This window comes from Phaseolus vulgaris, chromosome 6 (assembly GCF_051622355.1).
Source record: "Phaseolus vulgaris cultivar YP4 chromosome 6, ASM5162235v1, whole genome shotgun sequence".
Taxonomy (NCBI): domain Eukaryota; kingdom Viridiplantae; phylum Streptophyta; class Magnoliopsida; order Fabales; family Fabaceae; genus Phaseolus; species Phaseolus vulgaris.
This window is the reverse complement of record NC_143503.1, coordinates 37,378,049-37,397,209: the sequence shown is the minus strand read 5'-3', so window position 1 is coordinate 37,397,209 and position 19,161 is coordinate 37,378,049. Positions and strand designations below refer to the sequence as shown.

The 19,161-nt window shown below is 33.7% G+C and overlaps 1 protein-coding gene across 3 annotated transcripts; it reads right to left on the bottom strand.

Annotated features, from left to right (window-relative positions):
* On the bottom strand, positions 1-17,980 carry EBS1 (EMS-MUTAGENIZED BRI1 SUPPRESSOR 1). Of its 3 annotated transcripts, XM_068641265.2 has the most exons (37): positions 17,602-17,980; positions 17,099-17,494; positions 16,837-16,990; positions 16,238-16,409; positions 15,633-15,706; positions 14,481-14,577; positions 14,275-14,387; positions 14,062-14,177; positions 13,195-13,252; positions 12,713-12,865; positions 12,517-12,615; positions 12,274-12,420; positions 12,093-12,161; positions 11,419-11,498; positions 11,126-11,288; positions 10,036-10,170; positions 9,852-9,951; positions 9,669-9,763; positions 9,423-9,535; positions 9,075-9,285; positions 8,758-8,826; positions 8,467-8,612; positions 7,488-7,589; positions 7,163-7,310; positions 5,840-5,896; positions 5,629-5,759; positions 4,735-4,823; positions 4,267-4,616; positions 4,053-4,139; positions 3,220-3,284; positions 2,219-2,321; positions 1,946-2,104; positions 1,638-1,778; positions 1,473-1,516; positions 1,274-1,388; positions 646-798; positions 1-562 (listed from the first exon to the last, which is right to left on the bottom strand). In XM_068641265.2, exons 1-37 carry the CDS (start codon positions 17,745-17,747, stop codon positions 392-394), a joined length of 4,821 nt encoding a protein of 1,606 aa, XP_068497366.1. In that variant the 5' UTR covers positions 17,748-17,980; the 3' UTR covers positions 1-391. The 3 variants fall into 3 exon arrangements, with proteins under 3 accessions (XP_068497366.1, XP_068497367.1, XP_090159221.1); XM_068641266.2 differs by lacking the exon at positions 4,053-4,139 and having other exon boundaries at positions 17,602-17,911; XM_090303095.1 differs by lacking the exons at positions 14,062-14,177; positions 14,275-14,387; positions 14,481-14,577; ... (3 more) ...; positions 17,099-17,494; positions 17,602-17,980 and having other exon boundaries at positions 12,713-12,874; positions 13,195-13,229.
* Between the last annotated feature and the right edge of the window lie 1,181 nt (positions 17,981-19,161).

Here is a 19,161-nt window from a genome sequence, read left to right as displayed (position 1 = left end):
GAAATGCACCCATTATGCAAGAGATAATTAATAATCAGCAAATGAAGAGAATAATATATTATCACTGTTTTACATCAATTGCTAAACCCAGGATCCCCTTTGTTGAAAAGATTTATTCTTGAAAAGAACAAAAGAAAAGGGAGAAGGGGTTGGTTAAATGCATTTACGCCAAAATTAAAATTCACTAACATTTCTCGAATCAAAATTTTCTTAATGATCCCCTAAAACTGGTCAACAGAGAAGGCATTCATTGCATTCCACTGTTGTTAACTGTGTTTGGTGGAAATATATCAGTTGGGCACGAAAGATATGCTATATGGGAGCCAAATTGCATCGAGGATCACATTCTTTTCTGGAACTTTGACTTGCTCAAAATGTCTGTTTATCATGTTCACAACTCGGCCTTGGATTCCAAGTCCTCCTTCAATGCATCTTCACTAATCAAATCCTTTGATTGATTAGGGGAAGGAAACGGTTCCAGATCGTCACCTAAGATTTGTGCAGTGAATTTACTCGCCTCCAAATCAAGGTCAGGCCACTCGGGTACTATTCGTCTTGCACCCTAAAAATCAAAGTGGAGTAAGTTAAAAATGTTGGAATCAAGGATTTGTGCAGTGAATTTACAAGAACACAAAGTGTTTTCACCTGAAGTTTGGGTTCTTTTGTCATGGGATTGTTGCACAGATCTATTGTTTTTGCCCTTGATTTTGTAGCATTTCCACACCATGACTCGCACCAAAGCCATTCTTGTGGCAGAGAGAAAATGGGCACAACATGCTGAGCATAATTAGGAAGATCCTGAACCAGAAGAGTACAAATTTCAGCAAAGGTCACTCAAAAAATGAAATACACTAAGGGTAATAGGTGCTATATTGGGTATCAATAAAAGAACATAAAACCAAATAAAAGAAAATATAAAATGGAAAAGGCATGAGCATCTAACATTGAAGTTAAATTGCTATTCAAGGACCCTCATTTAACAGCTAAGAATTTTATGTTAGGTTTCTTTTTCACCGTGGTCCTAGAGCTATAGCAACTAATTGGTTTAGGGATTGAACCTTAATGCCGTCATTCTTACAAAGTTTCATTTTAAAGCAGAAGTAATATTTTTTCAATATAGAAAAGCAGTCCTTTACTACGAACAGAGATCTCACATGTTGATGCATGTCACAATTATACAAACCATTCAACCATACTTAATCTTGCAAGTTCAACCAACTTTTTCAAAACCAAATATCGAAAAAGAGCTATTGTACTAACTCAAACCTCTAACCTGATCCAAGTTGGCAAGACTATTTGGATCCTTGCTAAGGGTTTCATAGAAAACTCTAAGATTATCCCCAGCTGCAGTCTCTCGGAACTTCTTCAGATCAACAACATATAAAGCACTGCAAACAAAAATGGAAGCAATAATCAGAAAACTGAAAAAACTCGAACTTTATTTTCAAAATAATCAAGATATAGTCACCAACCTAATATGGTATGGTTTCCCCCGCAAATGATCCTTCCAGAAACCCTATACCACCAGGTCAACATAGAAGTTAGTATCGTATGCTGCATTTAACCCAAGAATTCATGGACAATGACTAGAAATACTAATGATATCAAATTGATTGAAGTTCAACAAAGGCATTTACTTGTCTCCAAAACCGATAGCCATCCATCTCCTTATTGTTATCACAAAATGGAGTATATGCCAGAGGTTTTCCTTTTATATCCATGTCATAAAGTTCTCCCATGTCAGTCCTGACAATCTGATCAGCATCCACAAAAATGACCTGCAAATATTGATAGACCTTAAACACACTTTTACGTAGAAATTTTCTTTTTATTACCAGCATCCTTGTCAATGTCATGTGTGATGCATGTAACACCAGGACATTAAGAGTGCAGAACACAAAACAAAACAAAAGTGAGGGTTTGATGTTGAAGAAAATCATGATACCTTCTCCAAGGAAAGGGGGAAAATGACATCCAAGAATAAAATTTTATATGCCCAAATAATTCGCTGTTTCTCGTTCTGCTTATGCAACCATGTTGGCCATTTGTATGTGATTAGTTCACATTCAAAACCATACTCTTGAGCCATGCGAGGAATCAGATCCTGTTTGTTAAGACAGCAAAGCAAAATAGTTCAAGGAGCAAACTCATTAGTTCCATTTTAAAGTTCCTACACACAAATGAAAATATTGAGGCAAATGATGGGTGAAAGTATAACCTTAAAAGGAGGAGACAGGTAGTTCTTTATGAACCAGAATTTGACTGGACGTTGTGTGTTCTTTAAAACAGTTAGAATCATAATCTTTAGAAAGCGTTCATATCTGGCAAAATACATCAACATAAAAAAGAATGAAGATTGCATTTGTGATGATAGAAACTAAATAACTATATCAGCAACAATAATCTTGTTCCACTAGGTAATAAATACCTCTATCCACGTAGAAAAAAAAGGAGAAAAAGGGTGGTGTAATATTCATGTAGAAGTGTTTTTTTGTTTGCTCCTTTTCAGTCAGGAAAATCATCAATAGTGGTTTGTATTTACATTTCTTAAAAAATTATATAGGTCCAAAATCCTTACATTGAAAGGGTCCGAATACAACCATCACCCTAACTCCTTCCCTAACTGCCATATGACTACTCTCTCTGTCAAGTCACCAAACAGCAGTAATTACACTCCCTACAGTGATTCTCTTATGACCATTATTACCTAATATCAACTTAAGGTTCTAATTTCCACAGTCCTGCTCATTCTTCTTGGCAGAGACCTCCTTCGCCTAGCTTCTAAGGGTGCATTAAACATATAAATTAAGAACTTATTTGATAAGCTTTTACCACATGAGGAATTTGAACACGAAACTTATTGGAATAAGATAACAAAAATTTATGGGAGATATAATTATATTCGCACGATCAAACAAACTTCCCATGAACTCTTCAAAATACCACCTATGTCTGTAAGACAGGGAGATGAGGAAGAAGAAATTTAATGAACGAGCCGAAAACAGGAAATGTTTTATCAAATTAAATTGATGCCATAGTACACTTTGCCATGCCATATACATGTGACAGTTTCATCAATATGCCTAAGATATTTTGGATCAAAGAAAAGATTTCTTAATTTTTAAAATTCAAAGGAAACTGAAAAGGAATAAACAAGGGCCTTTCGGCCATAATTAAAAGCAAATTATAATATCAAGTTAATATAAGAGAACCACTTACAGGTGTCCAGAAGCAATTGAAAAGATGTTAATAGTTTTTCCACTGCGCCCACCCTTTACTTTCTCCTATTATGCAAAAAGATTAGTCAAAGTCTGCGAATAATGGAGTAAGTAGAAGCCAAAAGTGGAAAAAGGAAGGCAATCAGAAGCTTAAAAAATACTTCAAAATTTACCCGTATGTTGATAATACATGCAATTGGTTGCACACATTAGCTAGCAAGGCTAGTAACAGTCAAGGGTGGGGGCATCCAAGAAACATGTAAAGGATGACCCATAATAAACAAACATTAACGCATCCAATAAAGCATGTAAGGGATGACCCAAAATAAATAAACATTAACATATTTACATAATTATATTAACTAATACATTTTTGTGCTTTGGGTGAGTACTTTTAAACTATGGTAATATTTAAAAATATAAATTATAGTTGCTAAAAAATGATGAAATTTCTTATCTTATAAAGGAGTAAAATATAACAAATGTTCTTGAATTTAGATATTTTTTTCATTCTATAGTAATAAATTAAAGAAATAAGATTTTTGAAATTGAGGAATAAATTATGAAAATAACTTAACTATTAATTTCATATGGTCTATCCAAATTTTAATGTACAAAGTTCGAACTTAAAAATAATTTTTTCGAAATAACATAACAACTAGAAAAGTATTGAAGCATAAATACAACACAAATCAGATCAAACTTTTTATAACACATTACCAGGTTTGTTGTTAGATGTGTTTTTGAGAATTTCAAAATGATATTTTGAAGGAAAAATAATAAAAGTAAACTGTTCAAAAGGGACAGGATGAAGAAACAGGAAAAAAAACTCACGGCATTGGTTTCAGAAATTTTAGGTTGTTCATTACTACTAATGAAACCAGAGGCCCATTTCAATAAATTAGAATTCCAGCCACTTCCCTACAAAAAAAATCAAGGAAATATGTGTGAATTTGTACTTGTTTTTTTATTTAAAGGATAATGTTTTCTTTCTTTTACTATGACACAAAAAACTTTGAAATAACAGATTTTAAATGCAAGAACTCACTTTCTTTGTTTCTTGTGGATCCTCCTCATCATCAGAAACCAGCAATTTCTCATTTTCCCTGCCCTTTTTTTTCACTACATCCATATGAACTACTTTACCCCGTAAATCGCTAATAGTAATGAGTTTCGATAACTGTTTACTCTGAATTCCATCAGCACCTTCCTTTAAAATATAGAGCTCAGAACTTCTACCCGGAGCAAGCTGCAAGAACCAAACCCCAGGAGAGACTTTCATTTGCCAATATCCAAGATTAGCCATCACAATGGTATCAACTAAATGGGGTGTAGTTTTTGTTCCAAGAATTAGCTGAAGACCTCGAGGAGGATCATGATCTTTCTCAGAGCAATGACCTAATATATGAATAATTGAAAATAACAACAATGGATACTTAACAATTAATGCTTTATTATGATGATACAAAAAAAGAATTACCATCCTATGTATTTAAATACACAAAATGTAATTTACCTGTGAGGACAAGAGCTTCAAGCTCAAAAACTGCTTGCAATGTTCTTGTGTCACCAAGGTTCTCAAGCAGAATGTTATCCAGGTCATGACTGCAGCATGGGAAATCATAAAGAAAGTTAAATTTTACAAAAGTGGTGTTACGAGATATGAGTTGACTACATTAAATAGAAAGATATGATATGATTTGGTAGGGAAATATCTTACTAAATATTTCTCATTATTAGATACTAATTTTGTTCATTATTATTCTTATCTCTTTATTATAAATAAGAATACTGGTGTGTATCCAATACATGGAATTCATTATATTCCTTCTCAATTTCTCTCTCCTCAATTTGGTACCAGCAGTACCATCCTCCGTGACCTGTTTTGTGACTTATCCTTTCAACAAACAGCATACCTTACGGACATTATGAACCAACTCAAATCTAGAATCTTTAGATGCAGAGGCATACATCTATGCTTCTTTGCAGTATACATCATTTTAAGGTACAAGATAAGTGTTTATTCAAATTAATCAAATGCTTCTATATTATAAAGGATAAGAGTTTTTTCAGGTAAAGTATAACATCAAACATGTCTAGAATAGTTTAACATTGAAGTCATTAAAGCAGAGATTATAGGTGAATTAAAATTTAAAAAAGAGGGAGGTCAATGTGATTTACTCCAAATCTATCCTTTCCTTTTTCTTTCCCTACTGCCACACAGTGAATAATAGAAAAAGTAAATTAGCATAAACTCTTGTACATAAGAAGTAATTCAGCAGCCACAACCAACTACCTCAATCTTTTAGGGTAATTCACAGACCCAACCCAACTCTCCTAAAATGTTTAGCTGTTAGATGGAGGCTCCAGAATGATTTAATATCCAATGAATGTTAAAGATAATACATACACAGCAATGACAGGCTCAACAAGCCAAGGTTCTGGAACATCAAGATTCATGGTGAGTGTCTTAGACAGTGGCATGTTAGCAAAAAATGCTTTTGGGCCATTGATTGAAGAGTCAGCAATGCTAAAATCATCCTGCAAAAGTAATAAAACCTAAGAAGCCAAACCTCAAATCTAATCTGGAATTATCTACAAACCGTAAGTGCAATATATACCATTGATGGTACTACGTATCTGTAGTAGTTCTTCAGAGGAAGATCAGCAAGGGAACTCTGCAATGAAATGAAAAAAGGCATTCAAAATCAGTGCATTATGTAGGCTGTAAACTAAATGAAGATATAGCTAACAGTAGAAATGAGACTTTTTTTACTATAAATCTCAGTCAAAGGATCAATATAAGCCATATGTAGAGCAATGAGAGGAGGTTTATGATACTTGTACTTTTAAAAGGAATACAATTGTTCCGTGACACAAATAAGTTTCAACTACATTGGAAAAAACTCCAGTCTCATATCCACTAGAGATAGTGTCAAGATACAATATATATATATATATGTGTGTGTGTGTGTGTGTGTGTGTGTATGTATATATATGTTAGGAACCAAGAATTATAAAGAAAATAAAAGAAAGGTTTTTATTGAATAGAATGAAAAGAACAAGAAATAGAAGAGCAATCTCTCCTTCAAGGGCTTCCCCTTCACAAAGAGCTAATGCTCAATCTACAAAAATAACACTTTCTCCCTACCCTCTCTCCTTTGCTATTTATATCTAACTAACACCTCAAGTAACTATTCTAACTAATTCTAACTAATTTATCTTCTGTGTATCCTAACAATACACTCCTCCAAAAATCACCTCGTCCTCAAGGTTGGAACAGTGGAAGGTTGATCCCGTGGCTCATCTTCATCACCATTATCTTTATCTACCCTTCCTGAAAGCATTGTCATACTGTCTATCATAGGGAACCCATTGGCTAGTGCATGCAAATTCAGTTCTGGAGGCTTAGGTGGTGGTGGGGGGATGAGATATGTTTTTGTATAAGCTTGAGTTAGACCTAAATCACATTTTAAGATGGTATATAGCCTATCATAGATCCATTAAAAGGGTTACTCACCAAAATAGGCTGTTACATTTACAACCTAGCAAATTTCCAATGTAGAATAAATTAACTATTTCTGCAAGCTTATAAGGACAGATGCAAAAAGGAGCAAGCAAAATCATATACCAGTTCAGATAGAAGTAGCAATGCAAAAGACCAACTGAAAAGGTCACAAACATAAAACATAATAATAGATGGCCTTTAGTAAAACCAGATTTAAGGGGATTTCACAGCTTCCTAACCAGACCAACAACACTTTGGCTTTTGTATTCTCGAATTCCAGATGAAAGAAAGAGACAACAATTACAATTCTTTTTTTTCTATATTATTTTTATTCAAAAGGCCTAAGAAGACAATTAAAGAAGGAATAAGCTGCATAACAGAAAACCAAAATGTTTCAAAAATATAAGTGGATATAGAACTAGAGATATCAACAAACCAATGGATTTAGAACAATCCTCATGCTGGGTTGAATGTATTTCCACAAAACTCTTAGAATTCCAGACAACTTCTGACTGGTTGCACTTAAAGGATCGAGACAAGCATCAATGTGAATGCTAGAATTTTCATTATGTAGAATAATAGCACTGCACAAAACAATGGTATTAAACTATTAAATTTGTATAATTATACATTTTAAACTTAAGTCAGTACTCTAGACATGAATCAGCCTTCAAAGAATTATAAATTCAAGCAGAACTATATGCCTTTTAATATTCTACTCATAATTCCATCTAAATTGAGTATACAGCAAACAAAATTACCTATGTTGGTCATTCAAAATCTCAAAACGGGCACTTTCAGAACTTCGCTCCCTCACAGCCATTGAGGAGGATACAGCCATGACAATATCACTAATGAATTTGCTACAAAAATACACAAGGAAAGATTAAAGAATTGTCATATTTTCTGAAAACAGATAAAGATTGGATAAATAATATTTGCAAATATAATCAATAAGGATATCACAAAACAATTGACAAAATCTTAGCATATGAACAAACTTTAGTATCAGGAATAACATCTGACTTAGGACTGCAAAGAACACAGACTAATAATGGGTAACAGCCAATTGAAGAGTTCTTAGACTTGCACTCGTTCTAAACTACAATTTCCCTCCTAATGCTGGAACCACATTATGTTTGTCTCTAACTCATGCATATGAACAAACTTTAGTTTCTAAGTATAACATCTGACTTAGGACTGCAAAGAACACAGACTAATAATGGATAACAGCCAATCAAAGTGTTCTTAAACTTGCACTCGTTCTAAACTACAATTTTCCTCCTAATGTTGGAACCACATTATGTTTGCATCTAACTCATGCATATAGGCTCAGAAGACCACATAAGTGAAATGTATATATGGCCCCCAGATTTACTTATCAATGAATGTAGGTGGTAGAGATGTTTTATGTGGGAATTACCATCATCATCATCATCATTATTATTATTATTATTATTATATAATATCCTTCTTTGCTGAAGAAAAAAAAAACATATGGCCCCCAGAATGCTGATCTGGATAACCTTTATGTGATTAGAACTGGGGTATGAAATGATTATTTGCATATAGAAAATAACTGGTGTAATGTAATCCATCCACATAGTCATATACTAAGAAATACTCACTTTCTTTCATACCAGACAAAATGTAAAATGAAAGTTAGTGATGACATGTGTAACACCAAAGCAATAACCATAGAAAACAGATCCAAAATAGATAGTGAGAAGATCAAGAAACCTTGTCAGCATGTCAGGGTCAACATGCTGCCATTTTACTTCTTCAATGATTTCCAGAATGTGCTTTGTCCTCTGCTTAAACTCTATTGATTCAAGAAGAAGCAGATCAGCACTCAAAAATGTGCTTTCATCAATGGGATAAGTTACCTATAACACAAATGCTAAAGGTTAACCCAGGGTAACTGACACAGATCCTATCGTTGATGAGAAACTAATCAAACTCGAATATCATGCACAGACACCATACAAACTGAATACTCTATGAAATAATCAGAGACCAAGACAATCTTACCCTTCCATTAGTAAAGACTGCATTAACACCAGATTCAGACCCAAGTAGCCTATGCAAGAAGATTCCCACCTGACAGCAAGAAGCTTTATTAAAGGATTTTATGATTACCAAAGAAAAATAGCCAGCAAAAGGCTGATATTGAATCTAGAACAGTGGAAAAACAAAATGAAGGGGAGAAAGTAAGAGAAGCATATAAGTATTTCTGAAAGGTACAATGGTCAAATGAATACATGTAAAGGTAACATGTGACAGAAGCATTGATGGGTCAGATGTGCACCAAAATGTGATTATTTAAATGGCAAAGCAACCACAAATACCTTGTTCAAATGCCTTCTTACTTCATCAGCAGAAAATTTTAGGAGGGCAGGTCTATAACCCTCAGATGGTAATCCATTGGCCTCGGCAAGCTCGCAGACCTTATCAATAAATGTTTGAGTGCCTTCAACTTCCACAGCTGATGTAGGGAAGTACTTTTGCTGATAGAGTAAGCACAACTGATCCAAGAAGTCTAACACATTCTTCTTATGACTGCATAAAACCATGCATTCACACAATTGATATAAAACCATACTTCAACTTCAAAAAACAATTTCTAAAACTACAGATCAAGATACTAATAAATGAATCAATTAAAAGCCATCTAATACTACAATGAAAAAACAAACCTATATGAAGATGAAGTGATTTCAAAAACCTTCACAAAAAGGACGCTTAATGAATCTGTACTCCAATTGGCACTAAATAGAAGACCTATACGAGCATCTTTGGACCCTTCTCTCTGTTGCATAATGAGAAAATAAAAAAAAATGTTCAGATTCAGAAGTACTAAATAGGTAGGTCCAACTCTTGATGTGTTCGGAGACAATGCCTAAAAGGAAGAGTGTTCAATAGAAATGCAAATCCATATTAACCAGATAATTTAAGCCTTGACGAAGTAAATGCAACCCACTCCTTGAAGTGATATCAACAGCAAGAAGATGTGTCACGGGCTTCAACTCATCCATTGCTGGGTTGCATACAAACAATCCACATGTTAAGACAAAAACAAGAATGTAAGAATAAATCTAATGATTTCTAACATGTCAACCACTTACTTCCAGGAGAATGCAAGTACTCAATGTCATTCAGTATAGATTCCTCTCCAAAAAGAAATGCAGACAGAGATACAAACCTAGGTTTACTATCAGAAATAATCTACAGCAAATACAAGTTTCCCATAAGTTGCAAATTATCATTATAGAAGCTTCCCATAACTTGCAAATTATCAAAATACTATACCCGAGGATTATAACGTTGAATGCCCGCTTCTGACAGGAACTTGGCTAATACATCAGTGTGAGGTTTTATTTGTCCAAAGTATACCTGCTCCTGTATTCTCTGAGTTTCATCATTCAAGGCATTTAGTAATGCGTCCTGGTAAAAGCAATAGCAAATATATAAGTGGCAGAAAAACTTGTTTATTACCACTCTACTGTGACGATACATTGACATCAATTATAGTTAATAATGAAAAGTGAGTGCTTGAAACAAAATTTCAGCACATTTAAAGTAGAGGCAAAGTTAAATAACACATCAAGCACACTACTAAAATATATTTGGATCCTTCATAGTGTAGAATGCACATTATAGAGTAACATGAAAGCGGTTAATTGTTAGGACCAAAAATTTTAAAAAAAATCAGTTATGAAGATTTTTGGGTTAGCTAACATAGGAAAGCATATGTTGAAAAGTCACATTAATTGCGCTTTTTCTAGTAATCCATTTTTTTATAAGAATTCCTCCATGTACTATTTTTTTGAACTATTATCACCCCATAATGGTAGGTTCTATACCTTAATGTGATGGATTGATGATTAGCATATATTATATATAAAGCCCCAGGTGCTTTGCTTGACTAGAAATGAACCTGAACCTGACCCCGAGCCCAAAACACCCATTTCCACCTTCTGAAAAGAGAAAGGTTCCCAGTGGCAAGCGATGCAGAATGAAGACCACATGTAGAAGGAATTGCTATAGGCGGTGAGGTTTGGAGAGAAGAGAGAATAAAATGCTAGAATTTGGGATTGGGTCTAACTCAAAACTAACTCGGAAAATGAGATTAGCACCTCACATTTTATTTAGCTATATCAAGTCAATTTTAGACTAAACAATCACGCTGATTACAATTAATGCAACCCTCAAAGTGGGTTGTAACTAAGGTAGGATAGGGTGGTCCGCAATTAATAGAACTTTCTAAGAGTATAAATATTGAGAATTGAGTTATCTCCCCATTACTAGAAGAAACAAATAAGTGAAATAGTACAAAGATAAAAAAAATAGCTGTTTTGAAATAAGATGGAGTAGAGGAAAACACATAAAAAATAAGTACCTCAGTTGGATCAATAACAAGTCCATTCATCAACAGAGAACAATGAGTCTTAGACAAACCAAGCTTAAATGCAAGCATGGAGCTTTCTTGTGACAATTCCTTCAACTCTGATTCCTTCTCCAGCTTTAATAATATCTCTTGTGGAGGAGATTTTACCTTTGGCCTATCGAAAAATAGTGGGAATAATGCAGATAGATATAAACAAGGAATTTTACCAAAAACAATAGTAGAAGCATCGTACTAAAGAAATGTCAGAAGCACAGTAATCAACAGAAAAGTCCAGCAAAACTAACAATATTGTTTCAACAAAAGCCCCTTCAACATGGTGCAGCTCAAGATGGCCATCATCTGATTCAGTGCGTAATTTGTTAACCTACAAAACAAACATGCACAACAATGTTCTTTCAGTTTAATTGCAAACCATACTAGTTCTAGATGACTCAAAATAATATGAACAAGGTATTGACCAAAAGCATATATTATATGATGCAGTCATGTCATTTTATCCATATTACAAAAAGTTAGTTAAAACTGGAACCTTGGAGACAAAATAGGTGTATATTGTATGACAGCATTAGGATTATCTCGTTTTCTATGTTAATGGGGAGGGAGTGAAACCACTTCCAGGCAGTGAAATCCTTGAACACTAGATTTTAAATCCTTGAATTTATTACTAACTAATCATACAGAAAAAAAAAATATATATACAGCTACAGAAATTAAACAAACAAAAGGTGGCATTTCGAAATTTAGGAGTAGATCAGGAAACTTGAGAGATCCAAAAGTCTGAACTTAGACAAGAAATTGCAAGATTGGTGGATTAGTATGCATGTGCAACATATAACTGCATCCTTCAGTTTTCTCCCCACATGTACTCTTCTGGATTTCAACCATGTTAGCATGTAAATAATTTTGAAGAAAACATACAGTAAACAGAAGATAACTAACACTGAAGACAAAATCATACATTGCTTAAAAACTCAAAAGCTAATTGAGTGTCATGATGCCCCTTGATATAGCTGAAGAGACGTATAATCTGAAAAGAAGAACAGCAAACATAATGCATCATAAACTTGACAGTAAAATTTCCTGAAAAATGAGCTTTGTGATGTTGTGTACATTTCTGAACTATTAAAGTTGAATATTACCATATCAGATATATCCTCCTCAAATTTATCTCGATCCTCTTTGGCAGAAAGGTTCTCTAATTGCGTGATGTATTTTGAAGAATACAGCACAACCCCAAATCTCACAGGAAAATCACTCTCATACAATGATATGATCATATCAATTGACTGCAAGGTTCCAAGTAATAATTCAAGGAATGAGAGATTTCTCTTGGAAAACGAATTTACAAAGAACAGTGTGTTAGCTTTAGAAAATAAACTTGCCTCAAGACCAGAAATGGTTGCAGGGTCAAGAACAAAAACAGCATGGAAAAGATTTTTACGGATGTGACGCAATTGCCCGGGGAAGACCGGCATCAAAATCTAAAAAAACAAGAAAAGATTGTGTTACAATGAAAATTTACAGCAGGTTTAATTTGAAACTAATAATATTGTCTAGTTATAAAATCAAGTAGTTAACCTCATTTAGATTGCTCCTCCACCTTTTGTACTTGGCATCTTCTTCCAAGTTGTTGAGATAATGTACCTGAGTAGTTCGAAAATCGACACGAAACATACTGGACTCTGAAGGAGGTAAAGTTGACAGCAATTTCCGCACAATGCTAGGAGGTATCTGCAATTACTGGGATCACAATTACAATCTAAATATATGGTAAAGCATCAATCAAGAGAAAAGTATCTACATCAATTTCTCACAAAAGATACACACACGTGAATTTTAAAGATTGTAACAGTTAAATGCATTGCTTTGGTACCTATCGTATTTTCTTTTCATACTATTTACAATTACAAATATACAAACTAGTAAAGTTCAAGTATTAGAAAGCAATGCATCAGACAAAATTTCATGTGTCCATATTAATAACAGGGTCAGTAAACAAGTTAGCTAGAAATTAGTACAACAATAAAAATATGCCAAAATGAAGATTAAATGCCATTCACCTTCAATTTTGAGAACTGATCAGCCAACAACAGATCCTGATGAACCAAGTCAATCAACCTAAAGAAAGATAAAAATAAATAAAGTATCAAAAGATTGAAATTTTGTAATTTAACTTTTAAGTTTAGGACATTCATGTAAGTAAGTTTGAAACAAACCACAGTTATATCAAGCTTAGCATGACTAATTATGAACTCCATATGCCAAGTAGGCATTTTAGTGCAGTTGGATATGCATTAACTTCTCAATAATCATTGTCCACATTTACAATCAAATGACTAGAACAAAATGTGTGGCAAAATGATAATTCGAATGAGTTTTTATATCGACTTTTGAGTTTGACAAACATTGGTAAGAATTCTTGCTAAATAGTAATTTGGATGCCTCAGCAATGTAAAATATGCACAATCCAAAAGCCCACAACAAACTCAACATCTTAGGAAAATCCGTGTTTATTAATCAGGGCTCACAAAACCACAACCAAATAGTTGCTTAGAATCCAAAAAATAACTCTGAAATAATAATTAATTGATTAAAGCATATACAAGTGCATAAAAGAAAGGCACTTGACCTCAATAACTAGCTATCTAAAATAAGGAATTCCAATAGATAACTAAGCTAACTTAGATAGGCTCAATCCGAATAAACATAAAGTGAAATATAAATGGACCTTGATCCAAAACATTCAAGCTTCATTCTTCACAACAAAAGAACCATCAGAATGCAATAGCAATTTTTTCGTAAGAATATATCATGGAGAGAAACAGTAAACTCGGGCTACAACACAGTTGCAAGCATGAAATACCAACAACAAATAATATCTCGGCCTTATAATATGAATGATATCAGCAGGAGAAAAAAAATATTACAGATAAAGGTCAACATCTTCAACATTGACTAAAGCACCATTGATAGCCATTAAAGACTTGCCAGGTGGGATCATCCGCTGGTTTGCCATTATTTCATCTCGAACAGAATCATCAAGCTGTTGCATATCACAGTTCCATAAGAACAATAAAGAATTAATTGGGAGGAAACTGACCAATGTATAAGCATTCAACGAAAGTGACAAGGTTTTTTACTTTCATGCGAGACAAAGAAGAAACTATGTTAGGGAAATTTTGATTGATATCCTGCATTGACTGTAGAGGATCAGAGGCACGGACTATTCTCTGTACAGTTTGATGCCCTAGATCTGTTATCATTAAAATATATATTATTGCACAGTTCATTAAACGAAACTAAAATGAAAATAAATTATCACAAAAAGAAAAGGTTACAGCAATACCTTTCAGTTCCCAAACATCAAGGGTATCTGATACAGTTGATGACAATAAATAATCCCTAAAAGTCATGATCTCATATGTTAACTCGGGCTTACGCTCCTGTACATAAACACAAACAATTAAATTCAAATGCACAAACAACAAAATTTTAAATATGTACGTCAATTCATTCATATCAACCATATTGAATAGGAAATGTCATCATCACTCATCAAAAAGTGTAGAACCAAAGTATCATTATGCACCTGAATAAGAAAGCAGGAATAATAAAGTATAATGATTGAGAAGAAGCTACAGATGTCTTGAATTCAAAATAGCCAACATGACATGAATGGTTAGAGCATATTAGCATGTGTGGGCAAACTATCAATTCTAGATAAGCCATCCCAAGTCTCACCTATCAGGTAGACTGTGGTGGTCATCATAGTTTCATAATGAAAATAAACTAGCAGAAGGCCTTTTTTCAATTTATTCTCCAAACTCCAGTGCGATGCAGTTATCATGCATCCTGTATATTTTGGTTGTGTTTCTATTGTTATCTTCTTTTACTTCCTCATTTTTTTTCCTGACCCTGCAAAGGCTACAATGTAAACATCTAATGTACTAGAGGTTTTCCTTTGACACTTTCAACAACAACAACAACAAAAGCCTTATGCCACAAAGTGAGGTTCACACTACATGGATCACATGACAATAACAGAAGCATATAGAGGTTAGAAACCACTTTGACTGGTTAATTTTGGTCAAACTAAGCATTATCAATTATGAAGAGGGGAAAATGGAAATATAGGTATGTTGCATGATAGAATCTAGCACCTACAGACACTTCTTTGTGATTTAATTTGATTTGATACAAATAACAGAATTAATCGATAGTACCTAAAAATATTATTTTCTTTTACATGTGTAAGAAAAAAAAACAAAGGATTTAACTCCTCTAAAGTGAACGAACAGTACCTTGGAGAATAAAGTGCAATAATAACCATTGATTAGAAAATAATCAGTTGACATTTTAATTAACTTCAAACTTTGTTATATATGTATTTTATTTTATCACAATTATTAACCTTAATCAACGATTGTGAGTTCCCTAATGTACACCTTAATTTAGGGGAGTCAACTCCAAAAAGAAATAGAGGTGACATTTTACAAACCAGAATTTTAGAGAATATGAATCCTCTGACTTCTTGGCTAAGATCTTCAGTGCGAGGATCCTCCAAAGTCACACCTGCAACCCACAACATAATCAATAAGGGAATTATAAAAGCAACCTATTCCTGTAATTATAGAAAATTTCCTTTACCATTTTACTTTGATGTACAATGCATGATAAAGACCAAAGAATTTGTGAATCTTGGATTAATTAAAATTAGGTAATATTTCTTTCAATTATCTGTTTCAAAATCAATAATGAAATTTCACAGGATTATCAAACTTGAAAGGCCAAAGCCAGAACAACAAGAGTAGAATTTGAGAATTAGGACACACTAAGGAAAGTAAGGCAGAAGAGAGAGAAGCTCCATTAAGGGGATTAAGTACAAATATTAACAAGCCCTACAAATGAAAACATCAAAATGATACACAGACATCAAAAGAATAAATAAATACTGTCTAGTGTCTATAATAATGGACACTTCAAAAATTATGACCTAAGTTAAAAAATGAAAAGGAGAATAAAGCAACCACAACTCATTGTCACCTACTTTCTACAAGAAACTTGCTTCTACTTTCAAAATTCAAAACCTTATGGAGATCCAACCTTTTTTAATTGTACTGTCGTCCATGGCCTTATACTCCATATTCTTAAAAGCAAGTTCCACACCATAACCACCTAAGTTTATTGACTCGCTTGCTCCAACAGAGCCACAGTGGCCAAAATTTGTTTCACATCCAGCTGGCAACACTGGTCTCAATATATAATTTACTTTTCCCTGAAAATACGTGGACAACGTGTCAACATTTGCAAGGGAAACAAGAAATGTATAGAAAAATTACAAGATTGTATTCTAAAAATTCAAAAAACGGAAGTCCTAGTAAAAACATTTATCAAGAAGGAACCATAAGCCCTTACAGTTGTTGTCACTAGCACCAATTAAAATTATCCTCTCTTCATGACAATGAATTTGTCTAGAATAAATAATAATAGGAATCGCTATTTTCGCTTTTTAAACACTCCGAATTGGAATTCTCCCTATTTTTTTGTAATTTTAATGGTAAATGCATAGCTATGTTATACATCCTTCTTGTACAACAGCAATTTCGCTAAAATGTTTTTATGCAACAAACCAGTAATTACATAATTACATAATGCAATGCAATATCCATTAAGCAGCACAAACAGAAAACTAACAAAAGAACCTGTTTAGCAGCTCCAACCAGAGCATCATGAAACTCCTTAAAGCAAACAGTCCCGAGTGCGCCATAAAGTACAGCAACCGGACTCCCAACACTCGAATCAAAATGAACATGATCAAAATCAAACAGTTGCGGTCCCGGAATCGAACCACCCACCCTGACGATAAAAAACAAAAAAGCACCCAATTGGGAGCAAGATACTATTAGTATTAACCAAGAACACAAGTTCAAAAACCGAACCAAAAAAGAGGAGAACAAGACTCACTTCTCCAGAGGGGTTTGAAGCCAGAGGAGCAATTCAGAAACATCGAAAAACAAAGTGTCACCAGTGTCGACCCAACAACACTTCCCTCCGGGGCTCTGGAGGCTTACCCCAAGATGCAAGGGGTCTAATTTGGTAATTGGAGCATAGCTGTGAGACGAAAGAGAATCGTGAGCTAACTGGCGGTAAAGCACGAGAGCAGGGGAAGCTGATCTCAGAATAAGCGAGAATTCAAACAACGACGCCAAAGGCTCTCTCAGAAGAGGGCGCGAATGATGCAGAATTTCGTTGACGCAACTTCTTGCGGAATGCGAATGGGCGTCGCCGTGATCATCAGCATGGAGCCAAGCGTGAATGAAGTTCCAGAAAAGGCGCGGTTCCTCTTTGAACAATAACTCGCTGCAATGGAAACAGAAGCAAGCAAGAAGATTGAAACGGTTAGATTGACGAAAAAAGAGAATGAAAATGGAAATTGAAATTGAAATGGAAATGGGAGAAGAAGGTACCCAGCTTCGAGAAGAAGAGGAGTGCCGAACCACTTGGCACGAAGGGAAGTTTGAACGTTTTTGGGGGTTGGAGTGTGAGCGGAGGCAATTGCGAGGAGGAGAATGAGAATGAGAAGGAGAAGCGGAGATTCAGATCTGAGACCCATTTCCGTGTGTTAGGGTTTGGACATTAAGACACCAAATGAGATCGCAGCGTTCTTCTTCTGTGGAAGACAGAGTCAGTCAAAGAAACCACTTCTTCCACTTCCACCTCCTTCCTTAAACACTCTTCTGTTATCTCTTCCCAAACATACAAATACAAATTACAATTAGGGCACAATTAACAAAATATGTTCTTATGGAGGGAAATTACAATTTTCATTAGAAATAACTCTGCATTATTATACATGTTTATTTAAAACACAGTTTTAATTTGTTGCAATTAAATAATTTTATTATTAAATATGATAATATATTAGTTATTTTCATTGTAAAAACTATGGGAATATATGTTCTCGTTCGTGTATCATATTTTTTATTTTTATCATGGATATATATTTATGTTTAATATTTAAATACATATTTTTTTCATTCATATTTAAAAAATATAAAAAATCAAATGATAAGAAAGGATAACAATCAGAGCAAATTACAAGAAGAGATAAAAAACTATAATTTTTAAGAGAGGTAGATATGAAAAAAAATTGTTTCAAGTAATAAAAAGAGTTTCACATTTAATAAATTGTTTCCTCCATGATTAAAATTTAAAATTGATAACTGTTTTTCTACGAGATGACAATATATTAGTTTAAAGAAAACAGTTTTCAATTAATCTTCAGGTTATCCGTTGGACCACCCACTATCGGACCATTATCGGATCACCCATAATATATAGTCTCACGCACAAGTTCATAGACGTTTGAGGTATATTGAAAATCTCACATCGACTAGAGATTATGACATTTTATAGTATATAAGTGGATGCAAACTTTACCTTAGATTTTACGAGGTTTAGTTATGCTTAAAGTTCACCTCTTAATAAGTTTATTATTTATTAAATCAATCCTTGTTGTATTTATATTTAATTTTAAAATATTTATTTGCTGCATCAATCCTATATAGTCTCACGCACGAGTTGATAATTGGGGAATGTGTTAGAGATCTCACATCAATTAAAGATTAAGACATTTTATAGTATATCAGTTGGTGCAAACCTAATCTTAAATTTTACGATGTTTAAAGTTCACTATTTAATAACTTTATTATTTGTTAAATCAATCCTTGTTGTATTTATATTTAATTTTAAAATATTTATGTACTGCATCGCCCATCACACTTTTGTTATTTTTTTCTTTATATTATGACATAATGTAATCTAACATTGTCCATATTTGGAAGATGGGTTGGTCTCAAAATATGAAAAATAAAACCTGGTTTATGATTTCTAGTTTGTATAAAGAGAACACAACTCCACTTCCAATGTGTTTATGAGCATAAAAAAATGTACATGTGTTTGTACAGAATTTTTACAAGATCTGCAGAGTTATCGAAAACGTTCATAATCTATACAAAAACTGTTTT

Excerpts from the sequence above, each read along its gene's own strand:
- EBS1 (XM_068641265.2), bottom strand. The coding sequence starts at position 17,747 with ATGGGTCTCAGATCTGAATCTCCGCTTCTCCTTCTCATTCTCATTCTC. Across the intron at positions 12,162-12,273 it reads AGGAGGATATATCTGATATG|ATTATACGTCTCTTCAGCTA; the intron begins GTAATATTCAAC and ends TCTTCTTTTCAG. Across the intron at positions 7,590-8,466 it reads GACCCTGACATGCTGACAAG|CAAATTCATTAGTGATATTG; the intron begins GTTTCTTGATCT and ends GTATTTTTGTAG.